Source organism: Hippocampus zosterae, chromosome 6, assembly GCF_025434085.1.
Source record: "Hippocampus zosterae strain Florida chromosome 6, ASM2543408v3, whole genome shotgun sequence".
NCBI classification, from domain to species: domain Eukaryota; kingdom Metazoa; phylum Chordata; class Actinopteri; order Syngnathiformes; family Syngnathidae; genus Hippocampus; species Hippocampus zosterae.
The window spans coordinates 7,317,682-7,340,813 of record NC_067456.1 but is presented as its reverse complement, the minus strand read 5'-3'; the positions used below and the strand labels follow the sequence as shown (position 1 = coordinate 7,340,813).

The following is a 23,132-nucleotide window of genomic DNA, read 5'->3' as shown; positions in this document are numbered from 1 at the left end:
GATACACGTCTGAAATAACATATTTGTCCAAAATACCTTCAATAATATGAGGATGTGTTATTTTTAATACTTGATGATTTAAATTGTCAGACTTTGATCGTGTTTCGAAATGTCTCACAGTACTGCCAATGTTTGCATTTTTAAATCATAATTTCTACTAGCAAATCACAATGTCCAGGCACTGGCGGGCTACTCAAGTGGTCTTCACGGGCTACCTGGTGCCCGCGGGCACCATGTTGGTGACCACTGCTCTACATGGTCGTTTTTTTGGGGCTAAAAACGCCTTACTGATCGGGATGGTGACAGGAAGGAGAGCATGAGAAGAAAAGAGGACATGGAGAGCGCAACAATTTGATGGACAGAAAAAATCCGTTCAAGAGTAAGCTGAATCCCAATTTGGATTTTGTGTTCACTGTCTCTATTGCCCTCCTGTGTTTGCGACAGTAAATCGCATCTCAGGATCCTTGTCAAAATTATTGGGATGACAGTACTGTAACGCATTCGTGACTGGGAGATTTTGGTATCTTTCAGCTTGAGGTCAAATACCTGCGGGGGAATGAATCAGTCATAAAATGAAAGTGTATGGCATACTTTGTAAATTACTATCTGCACATCATTGTCTAATTCAGGGGTCACCAACCTTTTTTGAAAACGAGAACTACTTATTGGATAATGATTACTGTGAAGAACTGATACAAACTTTGAGAAATAATTTGCTCAATTTAAATAAGGCTCAGTTGTATGAGGACAATCATGTTCATAATTTTTTGCTATAATTAGGGAAAAGAAAATCATATCATATTCAAACAAACAATTTCTAGAAAGGACCATTCGCGCTCACACTCACACTTGGAGACAAATTAGACTCTAAATTTAACACTCTAATTTTTTGTATGTTCTATTAACCTGCCACACATGCGGTGCCTCCACAACAACCCCAAGTTAGCAGCAGACAGCGCCTGCAAGTGGTCGCAGCGAAACATTACATCAGTCGTCACACAACATGTTAGTAAGAGTAAAGCAGTTAGACTTAAATCATGATTTGTCTCCACCCAGTGCAAGTTCCAGGGTAAAATAATGAGCTCGACAGGTGATTTCCATAACAAAAGTTTTATTAACAATGCAAAATGATCTACATCATCCTCGTGTACTTCCAGGGGCCCAAAGCAACAACAACAACAACAATCGTCCACAAGGTGGCGCCATGCTGAGCAACAACCAAGAACAGGCCAACTTACTCAGAGGGCAGGAAGTGTATATACAAGTCGTAAAATACATTGCGTGTTTTTTTGTTTTTTTTTGTGTGTCTTTGTGTGTGCGCGTGTGTGTGTGTGTGCGTGTGCGTGCGTGTGCGTGTGCGTGTGTGCGTGTCTGCGTGTGTGTCCGCGTGTAAATAAAGTTCTCTCTCTCCGTTGCATCAAACAGTATACAGTATTGCACTTTGAAGTTGTCAAGTTAAGGTATCGATTTATCTTTCATGGAAGACTAAATCAAGAACAGGGAGAAGGACAAAACAAGAAACTACTGAAGGGGACTACACATTGAAATGACTTCCTTGCAATCCTGAAACATTCAGGAGGCATTTACTCAACATGTTGTTTCGGACATAACAAACATTTACATCCCTTCTCTTAATATTGCGGGTCGATTTGATCCGTTTGAAAATGAAATAATAAACACTGGCAACTTGAAGTTATATTTTAAAAAAGGCATCGTAAAACAACAACACAAAAAACAATGTCAAGAAATATATTGGTTTTAGAGAGTGTAATGAAGCCGTTCGTCTGACACACACGCACACACAGACTCACACAACCACACTGTAGTACATTTGTGTGACAGTATGCCTTTAAGAGGGCGTGGCAAAGTGAGTTACGGGATTTGAGTTTCTACTCGTGTTCCTTGAGAGTGTTTTCATTTTATATTTGTATAATTGACTGAAAGTGTGCTGGCCATTGATGGTCTTTCTTCTTTTGCCTTCGCTAGAAGCTGTGAGGTAATAAAAATTGTAGCTTGTGACGTAAAGCGAAACATCGGCCAAGTGACAGCTCATGGCGCGAAAAACTCTTAAATTGGCGTACTTGTAAGTCCAATGTATATTTAAAAAATGTGAAAAAAATGGGATACAGCTGTGTTTTTGCTCATTTCTTCTTTTAATTAAATATGTTTGCATTTTTAAAAATGGATTCTTTCAATACCTAAACACGTAGTGGCTCACTTGGACCATAACACACAAAAAAAGACATAACGGGAGGTTTTAAAAAAATGTGTTTCTTGTGCACATGAACACGTTTTCTATTTTACAATTAACAGTGGACAACTGGCTCCATTGACCCAAAACTATGGGAATGTGTTGCCATTTATTTTCTGTAGAATAAAAATCCGACAATGGGCAGGCAGCCTTGCTATTTATTTTGGTGTGTGTTGAAAAATGGCAGTAGTGGAGGACGGAACAGGGCAAGGGTGTCTCTTGATGTTGTTTTTGTTGATACCTCAGCTGGTTATCAAACAACAGAGGCCAAAGAAGCGTCTCTTCCTCTGTCGGACCAGCGGGTAGGGAGACAGGTTCAGCAAACTGCTGTCGTCTAGAAGTCACAAGAACACAGAGAAAGTACTTGACACAAATTTGTATTTCACAATGTTTCTGAAATTGTATCTACATATGCAGTAAATCCTCCTCTACTGCGGGCGTTACATTGTAGACCATCCTTGTATTAATGAAATCTGCGATATAATTAAATAATCACCTGGCATGTATCATTAATAGCACTTAATTTTTGAAGGTCTTCAATGCATTTCAAAATAATTAAAAAACATTTAAAAGCACTTTAATGTGATGAGACAAAGCATAAGTCACGGATAGGACAAAAACTGTACAAGAAGTATCAGTACCGAACACTCTTTGTATTTACAGTAAACAAAGTAAACATTTTCCCCCCCCAACTAACAAACGTATCATCTCACAATATACTGTACATCAATAATCATGCTAAGAAATGTACATTTTGAAATGAAATTAGAGCCATTGCTTTCTGTAGGCATAAAATGCAGGATGGGAGAGGATTGAGAAAATCTCTTTCTCATCTCTTCAGTAAAAGGAAACCTGAAAGAATTACCGCTATACTGTGTTGAAAGTTTTCAACGACGTCACTGACATACAGTTGACTATGATAAATCTTTACTCATCCAACCCCGAGTCCGAACACACCTTGGTTTTTCAGTGGTAAAGGCATCGTCTCCCTGAGTTTACTGAGAAGGTTCTTCATTTCCCTCATGTCCCTGCAACAAATAAAATAAAAAAGAAATCGATATTGTCCTTTTCATATTGCATGTTAAGTTTGTCTATTTTGGCTTCACGTTTGCTCAAAAATTGCAAATTTTCTTCAATTTTTCTGTGACAGACATTACTTCCATCCATCCATTTTCCAAACCGCTTCATCCTCACTAGGGTCGCGGGGGGTGCTGGAACCCATCCCAGCTGTCTTGGGGCAGTAGGCGGGGGACACCCTGAATCGGTTGCCAGCCAATCACAGGGCACACAGAGACGAACAACCATCCACGCTCACATTCACACCTAGGGACAATTTAGAGCGTCCAATCAGCCTGCCATGCATGTTTTTGGAATGTGGGAGGAAACCGGAGCACCCGGAGAAAACCCACGCAGGCCCGGGGAGAACATGCAAACTCCACACAGGGAGGCCGCGGAGCTGGAATCGAACCCGGTACCTCTGCACTGTGAAGCCGACGCGGTAACCACTGGACTACCGGGCCGCCCAGACATTACTTTGTGCAAACATTGTTCTTTAACAAATGCTTTTACATAATTTGAAAAATAATTGTCTTCATGTAATTTGCACAATAGTTGCACTGTAGACCGAAATATTTGGTTGTCTTTATTTTACATTGTTTCTTATATAAAAGTCAGTTTGTTGATAATATATAAATAGGGGGCAATCTCAAGTTAATCGTTGTATGAGGTGTTTGGGTGGATATTAACTACTCAATTGAACGATAAAGCATCTACGCCGTGGACCTACTTTTCAATGTTTGCTATGTCCGTGGCCACCAGCCATGTGAGTGGAGGGCCCTCGCTGGGCGATGAGGAGGTGTCCTCAAGGATGGGGACGTCTGAGTTCTCCTCGGCCTTCCTGTCCACTGATGGCAGGCTACAGGGATCTTTGCCTGGCACCACAGAGTCAGAGAAAGATGCTATATGAGTTCCCAATATAAAAAAGTCATTTGCTAAAAAAAACAAACCAAAAAAAACAATGTATCCCTGTTTCAGAATCACCAAAATGGCTGAGAAGTGTGTGTGTGTGTGTGTGGTGTGTGTGTGATTTTACCTTTCCTGTGGAGCTGCAGGGAGCCCAGCAAGCAGAAGGACTTGAGCATCTCGGTGATGTACATCTCCAAACAGCACTGCAGCTGGATGAAAAGCCTGCAGATCTCTGGGTGAATCTCGCCATCCTCTGGCCTGTAGCCCATAGCAAAGGGATGAGTGATCCCGTAAAAGGGGGACTGCGTTACTCTCGTTTCAACCAAACATAAAATGACATAAATTTGACAAATTAACAGCAGAGTTTCTCCTTCATTTTTATTTGATTATATTGTTCATCTTTGAGTTTGCTTAGGTTACCGAGGACCAGTAATGAAAAGCGCTGACATAACACCACCCCCACTCAATCAATTAACGATAAATATGATAATTCTCACCCTGCTATCATGGTGAGACTATGGTGTGCCGCCCTGGCCATCTCGCAGCCTTTGGTTCGAGTCCTCTGCATGTCGCCACGCAAATTGGGCCAGTCGACGGTGATCTCGCCGATGGAGATGACCAGCTCTCGGTACAGCGCCACCAGCGTGTTGAACTCTTCCACGATCTGCGTTGCAATCATATAACAGTGAACAAAAGCTGTATTTAAAAAAAATCTGCATTTAAAAACGAAAAGAATGCTCAGCGTAAAACTCTAAATGCACGGGTTTAGACCATATCAGTGTATTCCATCTGGCATTTTAATTTGTTTTCAGGGTTACAAAGATACAAGTGGAAGAGAGCACTCCGCAGCGCCACTCTGTGGGGAAATAGGTACATTACAATTGAACGACAGTACAGTAGAGTAAATATTCTCTAGTACGGACTCGTGTTTTCGCTGTCCAATTTGTCCTGATAACAGAAATTACTCATTTGGGAAATGAGAATGGTACATGTCCTTTCTGAACCTGCAAGTATGTTGACAAAATGCACCTGTAACAACACAATCAATAAAATACAAAAATATACTGTCCAAAAACTGTTTATATAACAAAAACTACAATACAGGTGTATCCAAAAATAAATAAAAATAAAAACACTAAAATATGTACAGCATTTTAATGTTTATTTTTTTCTGTCTTGGGCAAAAAAAAATGTATTTTCGATTGTTTTGTTGGATGCATTCTTTGGTTTATGACAATGTTTGCCTGCGTGTCATACAGTTTTCTTGCTAGTTGCAAGTAACGCAGCTTCGGTGGTCGCCGAGGCAAAAACCCGAGCATGGGAAGAGTTCGGTGAGGCCATGGAAGCCGACTTCCGGACCGCTTGTGAACCGGTGGGCAGAGTACTTCGAAGACCTCCTCAACGCCACCAACACGTCTTCCTTGGAGGAAGCAGAGTCTGAGGACCCCGAGGTGGGCTCTTCTATCTCTGTGGTTGAAGTCACCGATGTGGTTAAAAAGCTCCTCGGTGGCAAGGCCCCAGGGGTGGATGAGATCCGCCCGGAGTTCCTCAAGGCTCTGGATGTTGTGGGGCTGTCCTGGTTGACACGCCTCTGCAACATCGCGTGGTCAACAGGGAGAGTGCCTCTGGATTGGCAGACCGGGGTGGTAGTCCCTCTTTTTAAAAAGGGGGACCGGAGAGTGTGTTCCAACTACAGAGGGATCACACTCCTCAGCCTCCCTGGTAAGGTCTATTCAGGGGTGCTGGAGAGGAGGGTCCGTCAGGAAGTCGAGCCATAGATTGAGGAGGAGCAGTGTGGTTTTCGTCCCGGCCGTGGAACAGTGGACCAGCTCTACACCCTTAGCAGGGTCCTCGAGGGTATGTGGGAATTCACCCAACCAGTCTACATGTGTTTTGTGGAATTGGAGAAGGCGTTTGACCGTGTCCCTAGGGGAGTTCTGTGGGGGGTGCTTTGGGAGTATGGCGTAAAGTACCCCCTAATTCGGGTTGTCCTCCCGATACCACCAATGTCAGTGTTTGGTTCGCATTGTCGGCAGTAAGTCGGAATCGTTTCCAGTTAGGGTTGGACCCTTCGTCGCCGATTCTGTTCATAACTTTTATGGACAGAAATTCTCGGCAGCCGAGGCGTTGTGTATCTCTGCTTTTTGCAGACGATGTGGTACTGTTGGCTCCTTCAAACAGGGCTGTCCAACTCTCGCTGGAGCGTTTCGCAGCCGAGTGTGAAGCGGTTGGGATGAAAATCAGCACCTCCAAATCTGAAACCATGGTCCTCAGTCGGAAAAGGGTGGAGTGCCCCCTCCCGGTCGGGGGGGGGGGGGGGGAGATCTTGCCCCAAGTGGAGAAGTATCTTGGGGTCTTGTTCACGAGTGAGGGCAGGAGGGAGCGAGAGATCAACAGGCGGATCGGTGCAGCGTCTGCTGTGATACGGACGTTGTATCGGTCTGTCGTGGTGAAGAAGGAACTGAGTCAAAGGGCGAAGCTCTCAATTTACCGGTCGATCTACGTCCCAACCCTCACCTATGGTCACAAGCTACGGGTCGTGACCGAAAGAACGAGATCCCGGATACAAGCGGCCGAAATGAGTTTTCTCCGCAGGGTGTCCGGGCTCTCCCTTAGAGATAAGGTGAGAAGCTCAGTCATCCGGGAGGGGCTCAGAGTTGAGCCGCTTCTCCTCCACATCGAGAGGAGCCAGATGAGGTGGCTTGGGCATCTGATTTGGATGCCTCCTGAGCGTCTCCCCGGTGAGGTGTTCCGGGCATGTCCCACCGGGAGGAGACCCCGAGGAAGACCCAGGACACGCTGGAGAGACTATGTCACCCAGCTTGCCTGGGAACGACTCGGGATCCCCCGGGGAGAGCTGGAAGAAGTAGCTAGGGAGAGGGAAGTCTGGGCTTCCCTGCTAAAGCTGTTGCCCCCGCGACCCGGCCCCGGATAAGCGGTAGATGATGGATGGATGGATGGATGGATGGATGGATGGATGGATGGATATTCCTTTTCATAGAATTCATGGGGAAGGGGATATTTACTGTATATGTAAAAATCCACTGTGAATTGTTTTGTGTTTGCGAATGAATTAAGAGGGGGGGGGGAAAGAAATACATTGCAGGCAAGTAAAATAAAACCAAGTTATTTCTTGCTCCAACTTTTGCCTGGATCTTTAGCAGACTATGCAGGTGCAACTAGACTTGGAACGACATGTCCTATCTCATTGTTCTGAATAGTGCATTACATTTTCAAAAGAATAAATAAACAACATTTCAAATAAAATAAAACGAATGGTCAAATACAATCACCAATTAAATAAACTGAACAAACAAAGCAGACAGACAATGCACATCATTAAAATAAATGCAAATATACAAAACATCAAAATAAAAAAACAATATAATAAGTGGAAACAAATAATCATAAATAAATTATTATAATTATTATTAAACAACTCAATTAATTCATTAAAAAACATCAACTACAATAAAATTTTAACGTACATGTAAAACGACCATACACATTGAAAAACAGTAGCCTTTTTATTAAATATACCACAGCATGATTCTGATTTATTTTTAAGTCGCAATCATATAGCTCAGAGGTTGCTTTAAAGACTGTGTTGATAATCGATCGTGGTACGTTGACTTTGCACCACTTCAGACCCCCCCCCGCTCCCCACTCCCGAAAAAGACAACTGTTCGACTTGCGTGCCGCCTCTGCAGAGCGTTCATTGCACGCAGTCCTTACACGACGTTCACTTGACATGTTTCACATGCCTTACACATCACATCATCTTCATCGTCATCAGGGAGATGGAGAATCATTCATGCAGTTTTGGAGAGCGACCCTCCCTCCCTTAAACTCCATCTAAATAAATAAATAAATACATAATACCACTGCACCACCCCGACCCTCTGCAATAAAGGCACATTCTAATGCAGTACGTCACGCATGCTACGATTTGTGGTCATATGTTTCATGTGCATGAGCGTGCAGGATGCACAAAGAGGCAGACGAGCCCGACGGTGCACGGGATGGACGCGTGTACGTCCGCTACCTACCATCCTGCATTCGGCCACGGCGCGCTGGGCTCTGCGGCTGCTCTCCGTGCTCTCCCGCCGCTGGGGGTCTCGGTAGAGGGGCTTGCCGATCTGGAAGATGGTCCCGGCCGATCTGGGGCGGTTTTTGCGCCCATTCGATGCAGAACTCATGCATACACACCCACTAATAAAACGGTCCTGATACGGAACGATCTCTCCCGTCTGCTTCGCCCCCACCCCCCCTCACCACCGCCACCTTTCTCCGCCTCCTCTTCTCAACTCTTCACCGTCCTCTTTCGAACCTGCCTTATGGCTGCCAGTCGGTTGTCCTCTCACACCCCACCTCCCGAGAGCGGGGCCAGTTGTGCTCCCGGATGAGAACGGGCGATGAGGATGAAGAGGCGGAGGGTGCGCGCCTCTTCTCTGCATCAAGTCACCTTCACTCCCGCGGCAGGCAGCTCACGAGCGGGCTCCTCGCTTCATCTCCTCCTCACGCATCATCCAGCGCAACGCGTCCATATCTTGTGCTTTGCACCGAGCACCGCTGGCAGAGGCGGCCGATAAGCATCTGCTGCCTCTTCGCAGCATTGAAGGCTGCAAACGTCACCGCCTAATATTTTTCGGGGGAGGAGGGAGGAGGGGAGGTGCACTTTGGCGTGCAAATCTGCACATTCATTCACAAATCTCCCCCCCCCCCCCGCCCCTCCTTCCTCGGTTCCTCCTCTTGTAACCTTGGAGGAGCGTTTTGTAGCAGGCTTCATGGGGGGGGGGGCAGTGAAACATTACAACCCCCCCCAAGCAAATTACAGTTTTATCACTCCCACACACTTTCCCCACCGCACCCCCGCCCTCTGAAGTAAAATTAATGTAAGTGTCAATTCACACCCAAAATTCACTATCTCTTTACCTTTTGGGCAGCTAGCCCCAAATCAACAGAAATGGGGTTCTGGATTGTACTTTTGCTCCAAAAACATGTCATAGTTTGAAAACATTAACAAATCTAATTTCATCCTATTGGCTGTTTTCCAATAAAGTACTTTCACTATATCGTTTCAAGGACTGTGCTACTCAGAAGCTGATTATAGTGGAAATGTGAGGAGCCATTTTGATCGACAGCAAATCAAGTAGGCTGTGTTCACACCCACAACAGCGCAAAATGCCCGTTTTGATTTGTAGCATGCCACATTCATTCATTAATTCACCTTCTGAGCCGCTTGATCCTCACTAGGGTCGCGGGGGGTGCTGGAGCCTATCTCAACTTTCTTCGGCCAGTAGGCGAGGGACACCCTGAATCGGTGGGCACACAGAAACGAACAACCATTCGTACTCACACTCACAACTAGGGACAATTTAGAGTGTTCAATCAGCCTGCCACGGATGTTTTGGGAATGTGGGAGGAAAGCGGAACACCCGGAGAAAACCCACGCAGGCCCGGGGAGAACATGCAAACTCCACACAGGGAGGCTGGAGCTGGAATCGAACCTGGTACCTCTGCACTGTGAAGCCGACGTGCTAACCACTGGACTACCGGGCCGCCCAGCATGCCACATGTGCCTGCAAAAATGACAACCTAGTCCAGCCAGCGTGCCTCCTGGCAGATTTAGACTGCTAGACTTGCACTGGGCACAAAACTAGAGCCCTTGTTCATAATAAAGTAGCATGGTGCCCTATGGGTTAGCGCATCTGTCTCCCAGTTGAGGTCTTCTTGGGTTCAAATCAGAGTGGAATTTTCCATGTTCCATATGGTTTCTTCCTGTATTCCCAAAACATTACTGAAGGGTGAATGTGAACGCTTGTTTTCAAAATATTTTGTGCATCATTTTTCCATTGCGAGACTAGTAAAGGTTTTCTTATCTTATAATTAAACAAGGCTGGCAAATTCATTATTGTGAATTGAGAGATCATCATTTTTTCAGTATACATTTTTTTTGGTTGTTTTGTTTTTTTTGCGGGGTGTACCGTAAGATTTTCTATCATTAAACGTTTGGAAGCGCTGTCGTCGAAACCACCGCAATCATCGCAAGGGCAGTTATCAATGAACAACTCTCTCGCAGTCGACATGGCGTGTGCAAGTGTACTTAATGTTATGTCTCCTTCTATTTTAATGGCTATGAATCATGCCTTTTCTATGCTTCTGATCAACCCCCCGCCAACTGAGGCACAGAACATGTTGTTTATCATCTGGAACACAGAGAACATTGGATGCCCGAATGTGCCTCCTACACAATATACCCTTTCAATCGTTTATTAATGGCTGATAACAAGCTGACACTGCCGCTGTTTTCCCTCCACTCAACATCCCACCTGCTTGTCTCCGCAGTAAAGCAAACGGCATATACTTATCATCATCATCATCATCATCATCATCACCACCAGGCTATCAAAACGAGGGGAAAAAGAGGTAACAGAAGATGCAAAATACGAAGAAGCCGACAATCCAGTTGACAGAGTAAATGTAGATGATGACCATATCCATGTCAATATGCCAGCTGCGGGTGTTGTCGTCAAAGTCCAATGCGCTCAGATGGAAACCGCCTCCCGTGCGGGGCGACTGATACTGCGCGCCGGGACTGGATGGCCTCCTGAAACCTGGATGGCGGAGGACGAATTTTATTGCTCACCAAATCAGCATGTATTGTATTGTATTGTATTGTATTGTTTTTAGCATGCCACCGCTCACTTTGCAGGGATGTGCGCTCCGGGGTAGACAAGTAAAGGCGGCGCTCGCCAGTCATAAACTAAGAATGAAGCTAGGCCACCTCCATTTCTTACATCCATCCATCCATTTTCTGATCTGCTTATCCTCACAAGGGTCGCGGGACATGCTGGAGCCTATCCCAGCTGTCTTCGGGAAGTAGGCGGAGTACACCCTGAACTGTTTGCCAGCCAGTCACAGGTGGCAAGCCAATATTTCACTTATTTAGTTTCCAGCTATTGTCCAAACACTTGAAAAAGAGGGCGTGCGAATGAATGAATGCTTGGTTGGTCGGTGGGTTGCGCCCTGCAGTTGGCCACCTCTCACCCAAAGTCAGCCAGGATAGGCTCTAGCTCACCCTTGACCCAAAGGAGGACAAGAAAATGGATCTTATGAATGAGTTATCTTCGGGTTTCCCAGCTTTTTTTGTTGTTGGTTGGTGTTCAAGTGAATGCCACTCAAGATTTGACCTTTATGCTCGATTTAGATGTTTTTCATACTTTGTGAATTTCATTCAACAGATTACCTCCAAATATTCGGAAGAATTTTCGGCCGCTCGGGAGAGGCCATTTCGCACAACAGGCTTTTTGGAAGTTCTGTTTCCGACATGCGTATTCCTTTGGGAAGAACGTCCTTGCCATTTGGTTTAACTCTGTGGAAAAAAATCCAAAGACTGTGTGAGATATGATTCATTCGGTATACCCCCACCCCCCCCAAAAAAAAGCGTGACGCAGGGCAAGACTCTCATCCTGCCATGTCTGCATGACCTTGCCTCGGCTAATCAACACAAGAACAAAATTACCATCATCACCATCATCATCATCATAATCGCCAGAAAGAGCTCTCGCCAGTGCGGTTTCGTTTTCCTTGTGACCGCATCCTCTCTGGATTTTTATGGGCGCGGCGGCACACAGAAACAATAAAACGAGCCCGCTGTGGGTCGTCTCATGTCATTACTAATTTACAGATTAGTGTGTGCTGCTGACTAACCACAATATTAGGTACGCCTGTATAACATCTAATGAGATCCAATGCGAGCGGTATTCATTTAAAAAAAAACCCAAAGTGCTTTAAATTTGTATAGCTCAAAATACCGCGGACCTATACTCCAAAATGTACTCTTTGTTTTTGACCTGATAACACAAAATCTCCACCATCAAACTTTGTAGAGGGGAGAACAGAACACTACATTTTGATGCCTATTTGCATTATGAAGCCGAATTAAAGCCACAGTGAAAAAGTATCAAATCTATTATAATACAAGATAGAGCCTTAGTACTTGAGGAAAATCCAACCATCCATTTTCTGATCCGCTTTATCCTCACAAGGGTCGCAGGATGTGCTGGAGCCCATCCCAGCTGTCTTCGAGCAGTAGGTGGGGGCGGAGGGGGACACCCTGAACCGGTTGCCAGCCCATCACAGGGCTCACAGAAATGAGCTCACACCTAGGGACAATTTTGAGTGTTCAATCAGCCTACAATGCATGTTTTTCGGAATGTGGGAGGAAACCGGAGTACCCGGAGAAAACCCACGCAGGCACGGGGAGAACATGAAAAAACAAGAGGTAAATGTTTGATAGTTTTTTGAAATAAATTGTATATTTTAAATCAAATAGTTGTACGTTTCTTGATTAAAGTTAAATATTTTGGGCAATGAAGTCATAATTTAGAGATTTAAAAAATATATATTTCAAATTTTTTTTTGCCTACTTACAATATAGATTTATTTTATTTTTTTTTAGATTGAAGTGGTAAAAGTGCTGGAATACAACTGTATGTTTTCGAGAAAAATTCCAGGTGCACCTCATACACCACGCGAGCCAAAACTACAAGCACTTCTCATCAAAAATCAGATAAATCCAACTTGAGTTTGTCTCATGTGGTACGGCCTCACCTTTCTGGAAGAAGACGTGCGTGATGATGGTCCTGCAAAGCGGGCAGGGCGTGCTTGCGGGACAGTTGTTGGCCAGCGTCCTCAGGCAAGGTTCGCAGAAGATGTGCTTACACGGCTTACACATGTACGGGCTGAAGTAGATGTCCAAGCACACGGCGCACACGTAACCCTCCTTAGTCACGTCTTCTTTGTCCTCCTCGCTGCCGCTGCTGCTGCCGCCGCTGCTGCTAACACTACCTGTGGAACACTTTGAGAGGAGGAGAGATAAAATGAGTGAAATGAATTGAATTTGTTTGGTGACCAAGTGACGCTTGTAACGGAAATGACTCATAAAACAAATCAAGTTTCCCCAATGAAATGAAGATCAACTGTCAAGTCACTTTTCGAAAATCCCAAATGACATACAGTATTTAAATGTCACAAATCATTGAGCAAAATAAATTCAATAAAGCATGAAAACGTAATTTGTATTTCGTGGATTTGTCATTAGAACCACACACGTTACAATATTTGTACGTGTGGACCAGCCTGAACAATTTTCATGCGCTAACCTCGATGTTAAGAGTTGAGTGAGTGCAGTGTTGCGGTGTATGCATCCGAACACTAGGGGAGCCCTAGAGTAAAAAAGGAAGTGAAACAAATCTTTTTTTTTTGCCTTGATTTCACCTGGAAATACACAAGAGTCTGAAAGCAACAGATGAAAAATGTATAGACCAGCCCAAAAGACCTCTCACGGGCTTACATCGATGCTAACATCAATGTTCAGTGTCAAATCGGGACATTTTCTTGACTGCAGCTTTAAAATGAATTCGAGTCGTTTTGTTTTTCGACAGTCCTTTTTATGTAACATAAATCACCGGGGTCCTATGATCCCATGTCATATGTATATAGATATATATTTGTATTATTAACCAGATTCAACACTCCACCGATGAGGCTTTTAAAGCTTTTATTATCACTATGAAATATCCTTACTTCTCCTGGGAATCCACACACATAAGCATCCTCTTTTAGTGTGTGGAGGTTGTGTGTCATATACTTTTGAGTTTTCTCTCTATTCGTTGACACCCACGTGCACGAGATAATATGTGTGATTGAAAAGTGCCATGTCAGGTGAGATTTTCGCAGAGCGAGACAGTCTGTCGCTAATGTTTTCTCACATCTGGCGCCGTATTAGAGTGAGGGGCAAAGTCAGGTGGGATACACAGTCCTTTAGATGTAGAATTAGAGTTTAGGGCATATTCTTAACCTGGTTTTTACATCTCTTTCTGCAGCACTCCCCCACAATCCCGCTTATCTTCCCTTGGGTCATCCCCTCCCCGAGAGCCTGCATGCACATACATTTGCTCACACGCGCACACAAACACAGCTTCCCATTTCCCAAATGACAGCCGCAAGCTCCTCCGGGAAGATGCGCCTGACCTCTTTTGTGCCGACATCTGCTCCTCAAGTCAACCCTCCATCTTCACCTTGAAATAGTGCAACATATAGACAGGTGACACATGTTCACTCCTTACATATGAGCGAAGAAAAGGGTTGCTTCCAGGGTAATTGCCGCTAGAAAACTCCCGGGGACCTCCTCCCAAGGTGTGTCATTAACACGCATGGACCAATGTAATCGCTGGCAACGCAGCGTGTAATAACTCCCGAACTGCGTGAACTGAATCTTTACCCGTGGGGAAATCAATGTCAAATAGTTTTCAGTTGGGTCAGCCAGCAGTGATCCATGTTTTGTTGACAAGTGTCTTTTTATAGTCCGAATTCTCACATTTCCACCGACCCAACCATTTTTCAAGAGCACTTGGCCTCCTTCGACGTCGATATTTGGGGGCGTGAACTCTGCTATGGTCGAGGCAACTTGTATTACAAACCAGTGTAACAATAGTTTGAAGCTAACCGAGTGACTCCATCCATCCATCCATCCATCCATCATCTACCGCTTATCCGGGGCCGGGTCGCGGGGGCAACAGCTTTAGCAGGGAAGCCCAGACTTCCCTCTCCCTAGCTACTTCTTCCAGCTCTCCCCGGGGGATCCCGAGGCGTTCCCAGGCCAGCTGGGTGACGTAGTCTCTCCAGTGTGTCCTGGGTCTTCCTCGGGGTCTCCTCCCGGTGGGACATGCCCGGAACACCTCACCGGGGAGGCGCTCAGGAGGCATCCGAATCAGATGCCCAAGCCACCTCATCTGGCTCCTCTCGATCTGGAGGAGAAGCGGCTCGACTCTGAGCCCCTCCCGGATGACCGAGCTTCTCACCTTATCTCTAAGGGAGAGCCCGGACACCCTGCGGAGAAAACTCATTTCGGCCGCTTGTATCCGGGATCTCGTTCTTTCGGTCACGACCCATAGCTCGTGACCATAGATGAGGGTTGGGACGTAGATCGACCGGTAAATTGAGAGCTTCGCCCTTTGGCTCAGCTCCTTCTTCACCACGACCGTGTTAACCGAGTGACTCTTTTTTTAAAAAAAAGAAAACAGTCCTGAAAACTATGTACCACTTTGAATTAAGGGGCAAAGACAAACCGAACGTAGCGGCCAGGCTTTAAATTGAGCGGTGAGGGCCCTGGAACTCCCAGCGGTGGCGTCATCGGTTTGAAGCCAGAATTGTGTTGCTTGGACGCCTTTCATTTTTAACTTTGAAAATAAAGCTCCCACTGCAATTTTCTGGGAAAAAAAACAGAAGCCATCCAAATAATACAAAAGAACTAGTTCAAGAGGGGCGGCCCGGTAGTCCAGTGGTTAGCACGTCGGCTTCACAGTGCAGAGGTACCGGGTTCGATTCCGGCTCCGGCCTCCCTGTGTGGAGTTTGCATGTTCTCCCCGGGCCTGCGTGGGTTTTCTCCGGGTGCTCCGGTTTCCTCCCACATTCCAAAAAAAAACATGCGTGGCAGGCTGATTGAACACTCTAAATTGTCCCTAGGTGTGAGTGCGAATGGTTGTTTGTTTCTGTGTGCCCTGTGATTGGCTGGCAACCGATTCAGGGTGTCCCCCGCCTACTGCCCGAAGACAGCTGGGATAGGCTCAAGCACCCCCCGCGACCCTAATGAGGATCAAGCGGCTCGGAAGATGAATGAATGAATGAATAGTTCAAGAGGTTGACAATGAAATAGAGAGTGGAAAAATAGAAGTTCAAATAGTTTGAAAACCTGCACTATAGTGAGGGAGCCAATGATGAACCAAAACATAGCAGGTAAACACACCAGAGTAGAAACTTCCGCCTACAATTCAACCCGGAGGAAGCTGATCAACCAATGATTTGATTTGGAAACCTTTTTTGAAACCAATAAAAGTCAGTTGCCTTCTTTAACTGTCAGGAAGGTGTAAAAAGAAGTTGACCTCCGATCCGCCAATTTGGGGCCTGCGCGCATACCTGCCGCTGACTTTGCCTCAGTCGCTCCTTCCTCCTCTGCCTTCTCCTCACGCACTTGATTCTCTTCCTTTCCTTCTTGCTCATCTTTCTCTCCAGCAGCGCGGGACAAGATGGGCTCGTCAGGTCCATCATGCCGCCACCCTCCTCGTCTTCCTCTCCCTTCTCATCCAACCGGCTCGCCTCCCCTTCGTTCAGCAAAGTCCGCGACGAGCCTCCAGCCGTCTCCGCGTCCACCCGGAGGGGGTCTCCGGCTGGACGGCCCGGTGGCCTCGCGACGGTCGTCCCGGATGACGAAGCTCTGTGAGGGCGCGAAGGGATGGGCGATGCGCTCCGAATGAAGGCGAGAGACGGGGGACGATGCCGAGGAAGGGTTTTACTCATGAAGGATCTTCCGCTTGGCACTTCGGTGGACCCATCTGCAGATTCCACGTGATCCGAACCGGAGCTGGACAGGCTCTCCGTGCTTCCACCTTCCCCTGATCCATCGCCAATATTTTCAATACTGATCCTCTTCCTGCGTCTTCCTCTTCTCTCCCAACCTCTTGTGTGACTTCCTTCATCTCCATCTCGCCTGTTCTCGCTGTGGACTTTCCTTCCCGGAAGCGGAGGTCGCAGAAGCTTCTCCACGGGGATCCCGCTCTCATTCTCATCACTGACCCCCACGTGGGTGTTCATGGCTGCACCTTTAAACTCTGACGACGCTCTTCCCTCTTCATCCTCACATCACTCCCCACTTCTTTATCTTCGGGCTGATTTTGAGCGCACAGGGGGATGGTTCCAGTGTGCGGCTGGCCAAGCCTGAAGCTCCCCCTGCTCTTGCCCCTCTAAACAGACTGCGATTGAGCCCACTGGGATGTTCCATGTTGTTGTTTAAAAAAAAAACAAGTTCCACCACCCTGCCCGGTGCCCTCTTGTTATAATAGAGTACAATAGGATGAGGCCTGCTCGTGGTCCCTTTGTGCGGGCAACACAGTGCAGTGCGGCCACTGTGTGCTCAACATAAGGCGGGGGAGGGGGCCATGGGGACGTCAACGTAGTCGCCATATGCGGTCAGCTTTTTCCCAGCCATAAGAAAAAGAATTATGCGATGTGAGTCAACGACCTTTTACTGAAACGGAAACATATCAGGACATTCGATAATTGGGTGATCCAAGCGCACAGGCATTTCCCATGGAACGTGAATGCAGCACGAGCATCCTGCTGCTTTTATTAACACTTGAATGAAAATTAAAAATCTTATCGTATGCATTGTGTACTGATCATACAAGCACCAACCAAGAAAATACTTGTACCCCCCCCCCCCCCAATCGATCATTGAAGTAAATAATAATTATATTTTATGGTGCTATCTAGCATCTATCTATTTATTCATGTATGTATCTATTTGTGTAAAATCGATAGAACGTGTATGATCTGAGTGTGTCTGACTACAAGTTCACCTCCGTGGAGGTTCCACTTCCATCTCCCCACACCAAAGCCTAAAATGTGCCTCGGAAAAATGAACTCATGCTACCTGACATCTGGCATCGATCAATTTGTGGCTCCAGCTCGTCGTTATTTCATCATGTAGAATACACTTTGTTTTGACATTTTAATTTGATGGTGTGTGAGGTGCATTTTTATTCCTAATGACAAATCTGTGCGTTGGCTCTGTAAAATCTGAGACACGGCTCGAGAATCAGAGCCTCGCCCGGAACTGGATGCAATACTGCCTGTGTACAGCAGAGGGCAGCAGCAACTGCCATTTCTATACACCGTTAGAGTTGTGAAATAACTCGCACGGCTTTTTCATGAACTCTTATTAAGAAATGTTTTAAAACCCACAACATCGTGTCACATTCAAAAATTGCACGATAGACCTGGAATTAAAAAAAAAAAATTGATCACTGTTCACCTTCAAATCCAGCCTGAATCACATCATCTGGCGTTTGCATGATTTAAAATAAAACAAACGTTAATGAATGAAGGGAGACAGAAGAGAGCAGCAATCCGGCGGAGTGAGAAGAGAGGTGGAAGAGAAAAAATAGAGGGGGAGCAGTCGGCGTACGAGCGCCTCTTAAAGGGGGAGAGACCCCTGGGTCTGACGTGTGGCGAGGCTGCTGCTATAAAATCATTCACGTCGTCACCGAGCTCAGATGACTCTCGACACCAGTGAGCGGGCAAGGCTGTCCCCTCTCACGGGACACACACCACCCCACCACATGTAAAACAGTACGCGCGCGCGCACCCAAGCGCGCGTCATGCGTCCTGAGAGTAACTCGCCACCTCGGCTGGAGCGCGCCAGGACGCACGCGATGAGCACCGGTGCCGGTACCGGCAGTGGCTGAGGGACAGCCGGCTTCGCAACCCTGACACCTTCCCTGGCTGGCTGCATGCCCTCCCCGCGCCGAGCCGGGAAAGTTGCGCTCAAAGTATGGATTACCTTCCGGACACAGGTAACAGTAGCAACGCCGCCTTTGGGTACTCGCCCGGGGTGGAGGTGGTGGCGGACTGGCTGGGCTCCAACAACAACAACAACAACAACACCACCACCTCCGACTCCTTCCCGTACGCGCAACTGGTCTACCAGCTCGTCACCTCGCTGCTGCTGGGCGCGCTCATCCTATGTTCCATATTCGGTAACGCGTGCGTGGTGGCGGCGATCGCCCTGGAGAGGTCCCTACAGAACGTGGCCAACTATTTAATCGGATCCCTGGCCGTGACGGACCTCATGGTATCGGTGCTGGTGCTGCCTATGGCGGCCCTGTACCAGGTGTTGAACAAGTGGACCCTGGGCCAGGAGATTTGTGACTTGTTCATCTCTCTGGACGTCTTGTGCTGCACGTCGTCCATCCTGCACCTCTGCGCCATTGCCCTGGACCGCTACTGGGCCATCACGGACCCAGTAGACTACGTCAACAAGCGCACCCCGAGGAGAGCCGCGTTCCTCATCAGCGTCACCTGGCTGGTGGGCTTCTCCATTTCCATCCCGCCCATGTTGGGCTGGAGGAGCGCCGAGGACCGAGCGGACCCGGACGCCTGCATCATCAGCCAGGACCCGGGCTACACCATTTACTCCACCTTCGGGGCGTTCTACATCCCCCTCGTCCTCATGCTGGTCCTGTACGGGCGCATCTTCAAGGCCGCTCGCTTCCGGATCCGAAAGACGGTGAAGAAGACGGAAAAGGTCAAAAGCGAGCGCTGCTTGACTTTGTCCCCCGCGGTGCTCCACAAAAAAAGCAACGGGGAGGCGGGCGGCGGGAGGCCGTGCTTCAACGGCGCCATACAGTTCGGCGACGAGGCCGAGTCCCTGGAGGTGATGGAGGTGAGCGGCTCCAAAAGCCACCTGGCCCTGCCCAACACCCCGCAGTCGTCATCGCACGAAAATCTCAGCGAGCGGAACTGCGGCGCCAAACGCAAATTGGCGCTGGCCCGAGAGCGCAAGACGGTGAAGACGCTGGGCATCATCATGGGCACGTTCATCTTTTGCTGGCTGCCCTTCTTCATCGTGGCCCTGGTGCTTCCCTTCTGCGCCGAGAGCTGCTACATGCCCGAGTGGCTGGGTGCCGTCATCAACTGGCTGGGCTACTCCAACTCGCTGCTCAACCCAATCATCTACGCCTACTTCAACAAGGACTTCCAAAGTGCTTTCAAGAAGATAGTCAAGTGCAAATTCCACAGGCCGTAAACCGAGCCACTCCATTAGGTACACCTACCGCACCGTCCACCGGCGTCCAAATGCAAGAGCTGCATCGGAATCACTTTGGTTTTTTTGCTATGAACCATGTCCATTACTGTGGTTGTAGTTTGCAGTGCATCACAGTGCGTGCGTAAAACAAGCAGACAAAACACCAGCTAGCTGCTTAGCTTCTTCCATTAGCATCAAAGCTGACACAAAACTGTAAATCTTTTTTTTTTTCACCCTTCAGATGTAATGTTGAACTAGAGTACAAAAAGGACTGACACTGTCAGGTTTAATTTCTGGACTTTTAAAAATAATTCCCGTGAGTTCTTTACTGATCTTTCACTATTTATGTCATGTGGTGATCATATTTGTTTTATATTGTTTGTATATAATTCTGTTAGATATGTGTTCATTTCAGCAACTACTTTCGATTTTTTTTTTTTAATGGTTGCATTTTTTTTATTTAGGTCTAATTTTATTCATTTAATACATTTGCTCTGGATTTTTTAAAATATTAAATTAATCCTTTTTTCTTGCAATTAAATATGATATTACATGTATTAATTTATAATTTATTTATTTTTATATATTTTAATAACAACAATTGTTACATACCTCTCTTTTTACAGGCAGATGCTTTTTTTTTGCAGCTCTTGACTTCGTGCAGGTGTACCTAATGAAGTGTGCCATGAGAACGCAGGGAAGGACTCTCACGTTCAGCAACATTCTGGGGGAGTTTCTCAAAGGACAAGAGGACATGTTTACAGACAGTACAGAGAGCAAAAAAAAAAAAAAACGTTTGTGAAAATAGCAATTCAAATACACAGACTTCAATTCAGGCTCAGTCTTTGTGTGTCACAAAGCCTCAGACAAAAAAAACAAAAAACAAAACGAGGACTCTTCATACGTGTTGGTCGATTCAGCGTTGTGTTTGTTGCCTGTATGCAATGACGCCCTCAGCGTTGCCAAGTGCTCTCCATCCATGCATTTCTGTCATGCAGGTCAACATCACAAGCTTTGTAGCACTGAAACAATAAAATGCAATCCAAGTCAGTTCTTATGAAGCTAACTGGAGTCCATTTCTGGTTGGGGAAACAAGGAGAGCAATGAGGCAGCCTGTTGATTAACTTATTTCTGCTCATAAATCTTCATATACGTCACATGGCATTTATCATGTGTGGTGCAGCTTGGGGAGTGCGAGGGGGTGGGGGGTGGGGGCAAACCAACTTATCATACTGATGATGATGATGATGATGTTATCAACAGCGTGTCTGAGGCCGTTCTGCAACTGGACACAGAGCAAAGGCTTTCCCGCAGCTTTCCCGCAGCTATTTATGACAAGAACAACAAAAACAACAACAAGGTGAAGAGAAGACAGACCGGATGGAGACAAAGTGTGTTGTCGTCTTCATAATTCACACAGCCGACACTTTATTAGGTGCCTTTATGAAAACAATAAGAAACACTAAAAACATGAATGCAGTTTTGGCTAAGGAATTACATGTGGTGTATAAAGTCAAAAGTGATGCCGCATCCCACAATGCAATGGAGTACTGTGTGACACTACTACTAAAAATAATAATAAGAAGAAAAAATAAAATAATAATAATAATGGCGGCCCGGTAGTCCAGTGGTTAGCACGTCGGCTTCACAGTGCAGAGGTACCGGGTTCGATTCCAGCTCCGGCCTCCCTGTGTGGAGTTTGCATGTTCTCCCCGGGCCTGCGTGGGTTTTCTCCGGGTGCTCCGGTTTCCTCCCACATTCCAAAAACATGCGTGGCAGGCTGATTGAACACTCTAAATTGTCCCTAGGTGTGGGTGTGAGCGCGGATGGTTGTTCGTCTCTGTGTGCCCTGCGATTGGCTGGCAACCGATTCAGGGTGTCCCCCGCCTACTGCCCGGAGACGGCTGGGATAGGCTCCAGCACCCCCCGCGACCCTAGTGAGGATTAAGCGGTTCAGAAAATGGATGGATGGCACGGTGGGCTCCGGAGTGGAGTTTGCATCTTGCTTGCGTGGGTTTTCGCCGGGTACTCCGTTTCCTTCCGCATTCCAAATACATGCATGGCAGATTAATGGAACACTCTAAATTGTCCCTTAGGTGTGAGCGTTAGCGTCACACATGTTTGCTTATCTATGTGTGACTGTGATTGGCTGGGAATCGGTTCAGGGTGTACGCCCCTGCCTAAGTAAATGGTTATTATATTCTTTAAAAAAAAGAAAAAGAAAAAAAAAAGAGGCGGGGTACTGACCCCGGGCCAGTCATTCGTACGTCGCATGTTGACAAACAGCCATTCACACGAAGGATAATTTAACGTGGATGTTTTTAGAATTTGGGCGCAGGCCGCCGTACCCAGCGAAGGTGCAAACTCTACACAGGAAGGAGCACGGATTCAAACCCATAACCTCACAACTGTGAGTCGCATCTGTTCACCACTTTACCGCCATGCCGCCAAGTATAGCCCTACGATAACAATGAAAAATGAGAATATGCAGGAATCCTCCACTTGCGTAACACTCGCCTCTCACGCCCAAACCGGCTATAAATCCACTTAGAGCGGATGAGAAGATTAAAAAAAAGTGGAAGAAGGAAAGAGGAGTTTCAGGAAGTAGCCCCTTGCAGGGAGGTTCACAGGCCACACAGTGTGGCTGGCTGATTACTCAACTCATCACCGTGGCAACAAATCAAAGCCCAGGCATTGAGAGTCACTGGCAGATGGAGGGAGAGAGAGAGCGAGAGAGACTCGACAGCATCACAATGTCGAGACGACACCTGTGGCATACAAACAATGGTGAAAGGTGCCAGAGATGATGTCGAACATCCCACTCACTGGTCAAAACATGAATGTGCACCTGCACACTTAAAAGAGAGCCAAGTGAACGTTCTTTCAAAGGACTCAGAATCCAAGCAGCTTCTCTGGCTGTATTGCATCAAACAATGCATTGATTATTGCGGTTGGAGAACAGCGCCGCTGCAACATGCAGAGGGCCGCTTTACTAAACTAGAGGTAAATAATTAGCTACTAGCTAATGCTGTGGCTGGTTAGTATATTGAATTCACCATTTACTTTAGAATTTCTTGATAAAACTAAAACTAAAGCACAAACTCACATAGTGGTAGTTGATTGGTGAGTAGTTTTCCCCCGAAGATATAAAAATGTGCCTGTTTGGAATTCACTGTCCATGTTTCAAAGAAGAGGATGTGTCTTAAGTTTCATTGAGGTATTTTTTGTTTTCACAGAGAGAACTGTGTGGAAATATGGGGAAATGCC

At 46.5% G+C, this 23,132-nt stretch overlaps 3 protein-coding genes across 3 annotated transcripts; 1 reads left to right on the top strand and 2 right to left on the bottom strand.

Annotated features, from left to right (window-relative positions):
* Positions 1 to 1,094: 1,094 nt before the first annotated feature.
* rgs7bpa (regulator of G protein signaling 7 binding protein a) lies at positions 1,095 to 8,956 on the bottom strand. Its single transcript, XM_052068535.1, has 6 exons — positions 8,266 to 8,956; positions 4,714 to 4,880; positions 4,344 to 4,474; positions 4,038 to 4,182; positions 3,209 to 3,279; positions 1,095 to 2,585 (listed from the first exon to the last, which is right to left on the bottom strand). The coding sequence occupies exons 1-6, from the start codon at positions 8,413 to 8,415 to the stop codon at positions 2,494 to 2,496; spliced, it is 756 nt and encodes a 251-aa protein (XP_051924495.1). The 5' UTR covers positions 8,416 to 8,956; the 3' UTR covers positions 1,095 to 2,493.
* A 1,447-nt stretch (positions 8,957 to 10,403) lies between these two features.
* Positions 10,404 to 17,317, bottom strand: rnf180a (ring finger protein 180a). The gene is made up of 4 exons (XM_052068516.1): positions 16,199 to 17,317; positions 12,833 to 13,079; positions 11,466 to 11,591; positions 10,404 to 10,833 (listed from the first exon to the last, which is right to left on the bottom strand). Exons 1-4 carry the CDS (start codon positions 16,871 to 16,873, stop codon positions 10,625 to 10,627), a joined length of 1,257 nt encoding a protein of 418 aa, XP_051924476.1. The 5' UTR covers positions 16,874 to 17,317; the 3' UTR covers positions 10,404 to 10,624.
* A 189-nt stretch (positions 17,318 to 17,506) lies between these two features.
* On the top strand, positions 17,507 to 20,915 carry htr1aa (5-hydroxytryptamine (serotonin) receptor 1A a). The gene has a single exon (XM_052068517.1). It carries the CDS (start codon positions 18,612 to 18,614, stop codon positions 19,863 to 19,865), a length of 1,254 nt encoding a protein of 417 aa, XP_051924477.1. The 5' UTR covers positions 17,507 to 18,611; the 3' UTR covers positions 19,866 to 20,915.
* Positions 20,916 to 23,132: the final 2,217 nt, after the last annotated feature.